Genomic DNA, 11,571 nt, shown 5'->3' with positions numbered 1-11,571 from the left:
CAGAAGAGCTATGATCAGACCATGCTCCACACATTACATGAGAACAGCCATGATGTCACAGCGCATGCTAGCGCTACTGGCAGTCCCAATAAGCGTGAAAAGTTGGGAAGAACAGATTTTATTCCAACAGATTTATTCCATCCTACATTTTGGTCTCTCAGCTGTGCCAAGGGCAGCTTTTTCCCAGCTTCATTTACCGTAAGTTATTGTTTTGTTGGAATATAATGAGGGATATGGATGGATTCTAATTCAAAGTTTGAAAACCAGTCATGATACCAACCAAGGGAGTAGCCCAAGCAGCAGAAACGTTCCGTCGGTTGATGTGGAAACAAGAACGCTTTTCAAACTTTGAACCACTTGCATAAACCATTGTATGTAAGGTGCACGGTTTTCCTGGCATTATGACTCAGTGTGTATAAGCCAGGCTAATTCACCCACGCCTTAAAATGACTTCAACCTTTGTACTCGGCTAACCTAGGAACCTCCATGCGGACCATGAGTCACCAGCCAGAGAAAGAATGTGCCGCCTTCCTTGAACCTTCTGGAATTAGAGCATGGTAAATGGGTTACGCACACTTATGCAAATCAGGATTTCTCTTCCTACAGAACTGTTTGCGAGTAAATAACCCTTTACAGTCTTTCCCTGGGTGATGGTACGCCAGGTGAAGCCAGTAGGTGGGGCTCTAGCTATGGTTAAACATCAGCTTAAAAAAGCAAGGAAACTTACAAAACAACATCGACTAAAAAAATAACATTGAAACCAAAGCTATTTTAAAAGTTTATTGCCACTTAAATATATCCAGCCACACGCTCGCTAAGGTTCATGGGAACTGTAGTTCAGCAATACTTGGAGAGCTGGAGATCAGCTACCACCACTTACCATATTCCATTATGTGACATGGAATGCACAAATACTGACATGGATGTATTTATTTTTTAAATGGGCTTAAATGTAAATCTTTTTTTAAAGTCAGTAGTGAGCATCACCCTATTTACCTACCATAGCTATGAATGTATGAATATTCAATAAGCAAGAAGCTTTGTGGATTAATCAGTCTGCTATGACTACTTCCAGTAAAGATCAAGCCATATAATCATATATATATTAACATACTTTCTAATAGTATCTACTCAAAAGCTCTCGTCACCCTTAAATGAGACTTGAAGACAGAGTTTTTGTCATTAAAAAAGGTGATTTATTTTAAAAGATTCTGATATTGTTACTGTCCACAGTAAGTTTAAAAACAACAGGATTGTTTCTACAGTTCTCTAGACACATGGACGAGAGGTCAAAATTCCAACAGGTGGGTATAAGGCCCATTGGTGTTAAGCTGTAGGACTTGTCTGTTTCCATATGTTCCATGATGGAGCACAGCTCCTGCTTCTGTCCAAGTGGGGTGAGTCCCTAGCTCTTGCTGGCATTGAACTATAAATTGGGCATATAATTCCATTCCCTGCTCCTTTCCTGCATTTGAATGGTACTGCATGCAGCGACCTTTAGTCTTTCCACCCAGTGTGGCCTGGGGGACGACGAGGACGTCTCCTGGGAGGTCTTTGATGGAAACATATTTCCCAGTGTCGGTCTCACTCAGCTTTACGTTCAGCAGAGAGGTCACTGTAAAAAAAAAAAAAATTAAACCAAAAACTTAATTTTTCCTTAAAATGATCAGAGTGGGGCAAAATTAAATATATCAAAAAATAATGATTAAAGATTTTGATTCAATTGGCTGTATAATTTCCCTAGTACAGCACAAAAAATCCAAATATATAAATTTATGAAACTTTGTACTTATTTTGATCAGGACAGAAAATGACCCCTCTGGTACCTGACAGTGACACAGATTAACAAAAATCCTACTCCAATCCAGTCTGTGTTAATGTGCCATTGAGATAAATGATGTGCCGTATCAACTTGTTTGGGTGTATTGCTGCCACTTTTGCAACATTCAGGTTGCTTTTTATAAAGCTAACAATACTTTTACTTACCCATTTTTGGAATAATAGCATTTTCTGCCCCTTTGAAGAAGCAAACATACATAACCATACCCCTCTTGATCTGCAAAGAGAGAAGACCTTATTACAATCATGTAATTAAAACAATGTACTTCATCGGGATCAAATGTAAAACAGACACATCCTATTCAAACAAAGCAATTGAGTATTAAATTCTGAAATTCTAGTAGCTACACAGATGACAGCATAAATAATTCTAAAGTCTTAATGCCGATATAGAGATAATGGAGGATGGGGGTTAAGATTTCAATGATCTTTTCTACTATATACTTCTTTTATAATTGGCTACTACAATGTACAATCGAAAATGTACCCCTATCATTTGCACTAATATTTACATATACACATTGTATAGAAGATCAGTGCGTCTTGCACGATGGCTCATTGAGGTTGGCCCTTCATAATCCATAGCGATACCATGGAGTTGAAACACCAGCTCTCATGCCAACCCCTGCTATATTGAAGACATCTTCTGACAGGGTGGATGGGATTTTGCGCATGCATGCAGCCTACACCACGCTTGGACTGATAATATATGATATATATATATAATAGCATTTTAGAAATGTATATTTGTTATTTCCTTCTTGATTTGCTCTACCACGTAAGGTATTATTTACTACAGAGTTTAAGCTTCATTTTGTACTCTTCACTTACACTTTATCGCTTCTTCTACTCCTTGAGTGAAACCACCATGGCAGCGTGAGCCAACGTTTCTATATTATCATTCATCGTTTTATATAGCGCCATCATATTCCGCAGCTCTGTAGTCTAAATAACAAACGTTACCCATATGGTGTGCTTACTCAGTACGAACGATAGCTTCTCTGCTACGGCGAACAGATGACCCTCTTAGCAGATCATTCGCCATGACAGTAAAACAATAAAAATAAATTGCGGGCTTTTTATACAGCGCTGTAGGATATGATGGGGATCGGCTGATTTGCGTGGCCAAAAGAAGCACAAATCGCAGAGAGAGCATTATACTGCAGCTTTTTAACCTCAGCTTTTTTAAAGAATGCGTATTAAACATTTGTTAATCAATTCTAATGCTTTGAAAGCGTCCAGCCTCTACCCCATCCTACATCTTCCATGGAATGCATGTCTGTGTTTATGAACCAAGACCAGATATTTCATTTGGGATCTGCTGTGCTTTCACACAAGGGCCTGATCTGGTCATGGCGTCCGCACAAAGACCTGTTGAGTTATTTAGTAGTTACCTCGACCCATTCTGCCTCAGAGTCCCGATCCGGGGGTTTCACTTGCAGCTTGGCGTATAAACACTGCTGAAGCACAACGCGGGCCGCTACCTCCCTGCCAGCCTCCGCCATCTGTATTTACAGGGTGTCCTGGCAGAACAATACAGACAAAACACTCGTCAGAAAGAAAACAAGAATCCTACTAACGCTAATTAAATATTTAATGCCTTTTTAAATTAGGGACCAATAATTAACGTCACTTAGCAGCCTCAAACATTAAAGAACAATTTCCCCTAAAATACAAAATTACCTAATCTGGCAAAAATTGTACGAAATGGCAGTAAATTATATGTACTGTTTTTGGCTATAAACCATACACAGGAAACAACGCCATTGATATTACACTGAGATGACGTCACTTTATGGGCTGTGAGGGGCTCACTCCCAAAATGCTGGACTATTTAAACAATGGCTGCTCCTTCCTGTACAAATCTCCCTTTGGAAACCTACACGAACGTATGCTTTCATACAGTCTCATAACTCTCATTACTTCACTGTCATGCTTCTGCCTGTCATGCTTCCGCTCGCGATTCACTGATTGGATGAGTCAAAAGGAGGCTTGGGAAGCAGATCCGTAGACGCCAGACACTTCCGCCATGATGTGCCTAGCACGCGTTGCTAGGTAAAACACCATGGTGACTTTGGGAGGCCTCAGGCTCGGGGTCAGCGCCTTCCGGTGTGGAGTCTACACTCGGTTTCGGCAGAGTTATTCCGTCTCGTGGAGCTCGGTAGGCACCTGGAGGTATCTCGGTGCCTGTGCACTGAACGGATAAAGGAACGCAGACGGGAACCCATTACTGTCCCCAAAGTGTGACCCCCCCTAAAGTGATGGCATAACAGAATAGTAAAAACGGCAATTAAATAAAATATTTATAAATGACAGTTTTAACCAATCTGCGAGCTTTTTACTATAATTTAAAGGGCAAATCCAATAGGAAAAGGAACCTTTTCTCCTTGAGCATAAAACCCAATGCTGTATACAGTAATGTAGGGTGATATCTCATTTTATTCCAATAAACGTCATCTGTCATTATTGTCAGTCACGTGAAGGCTGGGTGATTAAGACTGAGCCATTCTATCGTTTACCAAAAGGTGGTATGATAAAGAGCCAGTGTATGGATGGTAGCTGTGAGCTAAAATAACAGCGTTAGAACACGTGCGTGACAAATACACAACTGTCTGCAAATATTATGTATTCTGTGCAAAAACAGACAAACCCAGCATCTTTTTTTTTTTAGCACTATATTTTTTAATCTTTCCAATAATTTACAAGCAAAGGAGCAGGAGGGGAATGTATTTCTAATAATCAACATTTATCATTATTATTACATTTAATTTATATGGCGCCAACAATTGTTCTAATGCATCAACGTGTGTGCGGTTTATTCACACATGTTTATTTGTTAGAATTATTGCTGTTGTTTTTAAAGTCTATTTATTATTTTTATATTTTTTTTTTATTTTTTTTTGGTGAATTTTTATAGTCCATGCCGTCTCGGGAAGAAAAGCTGAAGGAGAAGCAAGACAAACTGATGGCTCGTGGCTTGCCAAAGAAGAAGCCAATTCCCGGGGTCAAGCACGTGGTGGTAGTAGCCTCTGGCAAAGGGGGTGTTGGCAAGTCAACAACGGCAGGTGATGTTTCTGTCATAAAGAAGACGTGCATCTTGGAGCAGAGAAGAGATGTGATAGAAAGATTTAAAAGGGATTTAACAAAGGACAGGAGGGAAGTTTATTTCAAAGGAGGAGAAATGTTGGAAAAAGAGGCCATACTCTAAAACTAGAGGGTCGGAGGTTTAGCTAGAGGGTGGTAGATAAAGGGAACAGCCTCCCATCAGAAGTGGAAGAGGCTAATACAGTAAGGCAATATAAACATGAATGGGATAGGCATAAGTCTTACTTTCCTGAGTCTTACATCAGGAAAAATGGGCAGAGTAGATGGGCTGAATGGTTCTTATCTGCCGGCAAATTCTGTGTCTCTATGTTGCTATTTTTGTCAGGAACATCATTTTGCTCCGTTCTCCACCGATAATGCTTGTTGGCGCATTGTACTTGCATAGAATTTGACGGCACATAAGGACCATTTGGCCCATCTCCCCATCTCGTCTGCCCATTTTTCCTGATGTAAGGGATTTTAACCCCTATCAGTCTTTGGTCAGGTCCTATAGTGTGGAAAGCTTTATGCTTTTACCATGCTTGTTTAAACTCCCTTACTGTATTAGCCTCCACCACTGCTGGGAGACTGTTCCATGTATCTGCTACTTTCTGTATAGACCTTTACGTCACATCTAAGCCCCTGGCCCTTAAGTTTTAGACCATAACCTTTCGTTCTAACATTGCTCCTCGTTTCAAATAAGCTTGCCCCCTTTAATTTGTTAAATCCCTCTAAGTATTTGAATTGTTTCTATTGCATCTCCCCTCTCTCTTCTCTCCTCCAAGATGTACATATTAAGATCCTTTAATCTGTCCTGATCATTTCTGTCCTGCAAACCACTTGGCATTTTTGTAGCTCTCCTCTGAGCTCCAGACACAATACTCTAGGTGAGTCCTGACCAGAGATCTTATCGTCTAGATCTGAAAATCCTATGATTTGCAGTTGAAGGTGAATTGTGCTTATAGAGCTAATAGACATTATTATGTTGTGTGCAACATTAACAATAAGATGGACACATGTTAGCAAATGCTGGCATAGAAGGAGAGACCCCCTAACCGTGCGAGCTTTCAATCTAAAGCAGCAATAAAAGAAAATGTATAAATACGTTGGGATTATGTAGAAAAAGTCATTTCAGTTTTTCATAATGTGTTAGATCCCATTTTATTCTGGTGCAAAGTATAAACAGTTTTATCACCGTAGCAACCGATAGATTAGGATTTTTAAATAGGAGCATGGTACTGTGATGATCCGGCCACTATATTTTACTTTTCTAATGCTATATGTGTATTTGAGCATATTATAAAATGAAAGGCCATTTTTGTCGACAGAAATATATTATTATTATTATTATAATTATTGAGCCTTATTATGCAGGGATGTTGCTGTGATAAAGGTTTCTATGATTTTGTGATGCTTTATAATATTTATTTGTTTTAACAGTGAATCTGGCGGTGGGATTAGCTGCGATTGATAGCGTGAGTTTCTCTTAGTGATTTGTATTCATGTGAAAACGTGTTGAAATATTACTAAGCATTCTTGGACTTGTGTATCACCCTTTTTTATTATAATTTTTGTAATTCCTTTAGGTATTTGGTACACTTTATTTGTATGCTAACAAAGCCAAAATCCATCTGATGACGGGCAAAACCTGAACTAGCCTTATGATTACATTTGTTTACAACTGAATATGCTTGTGTTTTTACTAAACCAACAGTTTACCTACAAAATGTTTGCGGCACAAGTTTGCCATTTTACTGATATTTCACTATTTAATTCACCAAATTCACTAATTTAAGTATTTATTCTTGGAACACAGGTAAAAGCAGTGGGTTTGCTGGATGCTGATGTGTATGGGCCTTCAATCCCCAAAATGATGAATTTGAAAGGAAACCCAGAGTTGTCTCACAGTGAGTGCAATATGGCTCAACGCCGAGTAGCAAAGCAAGGCCATGTGGAGTCCTGGCCTGTGACTAGGACATGGCTTTAGTTGTACTTATTGCCCTAGAGAAAGAAATGGTTCACACTAGAGCTCTGCGCAGAACTGTTTTCTTAATCCCGCTACCGCTGAATTTCTGACCATTAACATTCTGTCACAGCTTTTACAGATAGTGAAGAATTTAATTCCCTCATTCACAGATACTCATTCATTTGCTCATTCACAGATACTCATTCATTCCCTCAATCATGCATACTCGTTCATACAGACTCCCCCAACCCCTTACCTTAAAGCAGGAACAAGAGGAGAGACGCTGTGCGCGAGCAATGCGAAGGCAGCCTTGCGGGTGTGCGCGGGATTACTGAGACCCGCAGGTACAGTGTCTGACCGACCGCTCCCGCCCACAACACCCGAAAAACTGCCTGCATACAGTCCTCTAGTTCACACAAAGCCGATAGTAATCATCTCATTAAATTAACCATTGTCTACAATTGGAATGTAACACCACTCATATCTACAAAATAGAGCAGGCTTATTGTAACTGAATGTAACACTCCGTAGCTCAGGCAAGTATGGACTGAAAGGTTTACGTGGAGCAGGATGTGTGTTGGAATACTGTGTGTTCTGCTGGTACGTTATGGAGAGATATGCAGCTATATTTACTTCACTGTGCTGTCTCTCGCTGAACACAAGTAGCACATCAAGGACATGTATTGCCCAGTCTTTGTATTTCTGGCTGACAGACTGACACTTCAGCAAAAGTAGCTAACTGAAATAAATTATAGTGTAAGAAACATGTATATAATATGAAGTATAATTAATACTTCTGCACATGGAATAATCAACACTGCATTTATTACTGCTTTTTTTTCTTTTTCAGAGAACATGATGATCCCACTGGTCAATTATGGTATAAAATGGTGAGAATTTTTTTAAGGCCCTTGCAAAAGTAATCTCACCTATGTGTGTATGTATATGTATGTATGTATATATATATATATATATATATATATATATATATATATATGGAAGATGCGCTGAAAGACTAGAGTGACAAGATGGCTCAGAGTCACCAACCAATCCACAAACATGAGCCAAGCCGCAGAGTTGCTTATTTTAGTTTTCACAGTAGCCGGGTATGGATTGACCATTTCATTATCCCAACCTGCTGATGCGGCATGCCTGCCAATGCAATCTGTACAATCAGTTTGTTTTCGACATAAGCGAGCCCCCTCAAGGGTTTTAGACAATAGGAGTGTATCTCATGTCGTGATTCAAGGTGGTAGACCCGTTCTGAGACTTGCGTATGAACACCATTCACAAAAGTTGGGGAGTGTGCACCATTTGCTCACAAGCCGTGTGCGCCTTGTTGCCCTTTAAAAAGTGAAGACATATGCAAAGGCCCTATGCCAATAAACATATTGCCAACCGACTTAGTTCAGAATTGCCAACTTTTTGACAAATAAAAGCCCAAACAGAGGTAACGATTAACAAACATACCCACATATTCACTATAAATAGGGCTATTCAGTGTGATCAGGCCTCATGTGAACAAGTACTCGCTGAGTCAGCGGACCAAAAGATGACTCTGCGTGACTCAGTGACTGCTGAGAGGAGCCCGCTCTTCGGTGTAATCATCTCTTTGTGTTTTTGTTAGCATGTCTATGGGTTTCCTTGTGGAAGAGACTGCCCCCATTGTATGGCGAGGTCTGATGGTCATGTCTGCAATTGAGCGGCTGCTAAGACAGGTGAGAGTGCACACGATGTACAAGACAAAGCCTTCAAACTATTATGTGCTTAATCCAGCTAATACAAATGGTTACCGTAAGAAGGAGGTGCATTATTTCCTATCTTAGGAAGCAAGAAATACTACAGAATAATATTGCCCTTTAAATAATAATGTTCATTAACCATGCTGATTTTAAAAGGCGTCGTTAAGCAAAAAGGAAAACTTCAGTACCTGCTTTTGTGTCACATGACAATTAAGTGTTCCCGGCTTGTTTACATGGTTAATTGTTTTTGGGACCTAGATTACTTTATTTGAACACATTCAATTTTTTGAGTTTGAAAAGATTTTTCAGTGAAGTGAGTTGTGCTGCAATGGCCGCCATTCAGCTAGTTGGTCAACACATGCATTTCAGAATAAATATGTAAATGTACACCGACTCACAAGGGGTTCAAAGACATGGGGTGTGTGTGTAATACTCTATAGCATGGATGACTTCTCTGTATGTTCAGCCGGGTTTCATGTTTCAGGTGGAATGGGGAGATTTGGACTATCTGGTGATTGACATGCCTCCAGGAACTGGAGATGTGCAGCTGTCTATTTCTCAGAACCTCCCCATCTCTGGTGAGCCATAATATTCCTGAACCATCGACACCAGGGGCTTCTTTGGCCGTCTCAGAGCTGGCTGCCACGTTTCCATGTCCAATTTCATTGCTTATACTTAATTCAGTTGCATATGGGGCATTAGCTACACCCATTTATTCTTTATAGGCAGACTTTCTTGCAATAGAGCTGCATGAAAACCGCTTGTGTGTCAAACGCAACGCAACACAACACAACGATTGTGTGTCAAATTAGATTTTAATTGTGTTTAAAACACTGACTGTGAAATTATTAAAATGGACGCGTCAAAATTTACAATAAAGGCTGCGAACCGGCAAACACGGAGCTTCTAATTCAACAACAGATAAAAGAAATGTTGCCAAACCCAACCATGTATGACATCAAAAAGCTCTAGCACTCAAGCGGCTCCTTCTGTTTGTGTCATCTTAGTGGTCAGTAAGTGATCTCGGTAGGAAGTGGTGGGAGTTGGCTTGTATTCCGGACAGTGAGTAGAAGCTTAGTGATTTACTGATTCATCTCCCCAGGGGCTGTGATAGTCTCCACTCCCCAGGACATCGCTTTGCTAGATGCTCGTCGAGGGGCCGAAATGTTCCAGAAAGTCAGTGTGCCAGTAAGTGCCAGCGCTGCCGGCCCAGCTACCCATTCCTTGGATTTTTGCCCTTTAAAGAGGATAGAAGGAGGAGAGTGTGGTTCATCGCTTCACTTTCTGTTTGCTTTTGCCAATTTTTTTTAGATTATACTTTTACTTTTTTCTACCACTTCTCGTGATATGTTGTATGTGTGATATAAGCGATTTCCCTCGAGATGGCATCGAAGCTGCCTGCTGTGATGGAGTTAATGGAAGCATGTAAAGAGTAGAGATCTAGACCCCTGTTATTTTGAATTCTCAAGTACATTATATATATATCTTGTCATATTTAATCATGTACTGCCTAATTCTGTCCTGTAGTCAGGTGACATAGAGGATGATGATAATAAAAGTTCAAAAGGCTGTGTGTCAACCTATGGCAACATCATAATGACTAAGGGCAATTACAGCTAAGTATGTTACTGTGTTGTGTCTCTCGCTTAAACAATGCTTGAGTTCACTGATCCCTGTCCTTTTAAAGGTGCTTAAAAACCTACAGCCACCCTGGCTTCTAATTATACTCTTCCCCAAGCTTGGTAATGAACTATAACCCCCTGCAAATGTTCCCAGTGTCAATGTAGTCGAAGCATATACACAGTGAGATATAGAATACTATACAATTAAAATGTGTTTTTCTGGTTGCAGGTGCTCGGTCTCATTCAGAATATGAGTGTTTTCCGATGCCCAAAATGTGATCACGAGACCCACATCTTTGGAGCCGAAGGTGCAGCGCGTCTGGCACGGTCCCTAGGGCTAGAATTACTGGGTAGGATAATTCTGTCTGATTCCTCTCTTACTATAAATCATAACATTGACAGACCCCTGCAGCTCTTGAGTCTGGTGGCTTTTAAGGTTGCCCGAAGGACAGGTGTCACGGGCCCCAAAGATAAACCTGGGGCAGGTGCCCTTTTAGCCCTGCATTGAAGGTGCTGTGTTTATATTTTACCTGTGAAGGGGGGAGACAGGCGACCGAATCTCATAGTGTGCTTTTTGTATTCATTCCTAGGAGACATCCCCCTGCATTTAAACATAAGGGAGACATGTGACCTTGGCAAGCCGGTGGTGGTATCTGATCCTAATAGCGATGAGGTGAGTGTAGACGGAGGTCTCATAGCGTCTACTATAATGTCCTAGCTGTTTGAATTAAATAACGCTGCAATTTTTTCTTTGCAGGCCAGAGCATATCTAAATATTGCAAGAGAAGTGATGAGGAGACTCTCCTAACCATACAAAAGTGGATGGAGATAGTCTCGGTGTATTTACGGGTTCCTCGGTTCTTACTAAAGCTGCACGTCCTCTGTTCTGGGACACGACGTCACATCCTGGGGCTGCTTCTGAACGATGTACTGTCGGGAGAGAGTGCGATATAACCTCTGGTGGCTAGGTAATGGGTAATGGGCTGGTTTCAAGGAAGATGCGTGATCACCAGCCAACTCTGTAATTGGAGCTCCAGAGCGATCACCAGTAGTGCAGCCAAGAGACTTCTTGAGCTGCTACCCAAGACCAAGCCAAGAATATGCCATTGCTCTTAATTTACCCAATTCCTTAATCCAACCTCTACAGGTTCTGAAAAGCTTTGTATGCATAGAAGGCTTACTGGAAAGGATCATGGTATTCCAGAAAAGGTTGTAAATCGTTGCTCCTCATTGTGACCCTTGGGCGTATATGCCAAATAATGGATTCAGAACATTTTCAATTATTATACTTTGTTTTTTAACATTCAGAGCAAATGTG

The 11,571-nt window shown here is 40.6% G+C and overlaps 2 protein-coding genes across 2 annotated transcripts; one reads left to right on the top strand and one right to left on the bottom strand.

The window, feature by feature from the left end:
* Window positions 1–1,289: 1,289 nt before the first annotated feature.
* Window positions 1,290–3,344, bottom strand: LOC149284060 (D-aminoacyl-tRNA deacylase 2-like). Its single transcript, XM_089497266.1, has 3 exons — window positions 3,234–3,344; window positions 1,987–2,056; window positions 1,290–1,615 (listed from the first exon to the last, which is right to left on the bottom strand). The coding sequence occupies exons 1-3, from the start codon at window positions 3,342–3,344 to the stop codon at window positions 1,290–1,292; spliced, it is 507 nt and encodes a 168-aa protein (XP_089353392.1).
* Window positions 3,345–3,904: 560 nt separating this feature from the next.
* On the top strand, window positions 3,905–11,061 carry LOC149284059 (iron-sulfur cluster transfer protein NUBPL-like). Its single transcript, XM_089497233.1, has 11 exons — window positions 3,905–4,000; window positions 4,757–4,904; window positions 6,364–6,398; window positions 6,740–6,830; window positions 7,740–7,779; window positions 8,517–8,607; window positions 9,116–9,209; window positions 9,734–9,819; window positions 10,483–10,603; window positions 10,844–10,926; window positions 11,011–11,061. The coding sequence occupies exons 1-11, from the start codon at window positions 3,905–3,907 to the stop codon at window positions 11,059–11,061; spliced, it is 936 nt and encodes a 311-aa protein (XP_089353359.1).
* Window positions 11,062–11,571: the final 510 nt, after the last annotated feature.

This window comes from Sceloporus occidentalis, unplaced genomic scaffold (genome assembly GCF_023333645.1).
Source record: "Sceloporus occidentalis isolate IW3139 unplaced genomic scaffold, rSceOcc1.0.p SCAF_100, whole genome shotgun sequence".
Classification (NCBI taxonomy): Eukaryota; Metazoa; Chordata; class Lepidosauria; order Squamata; family Phrynosomatidae; genus Sceloporus; species Sceloporus occidentalis.
The sequence above is the reverse complement of the archived record's forward strand: the minus strand, read 5'-3'. Positions and strand labels throughout refer to the sequence as shown.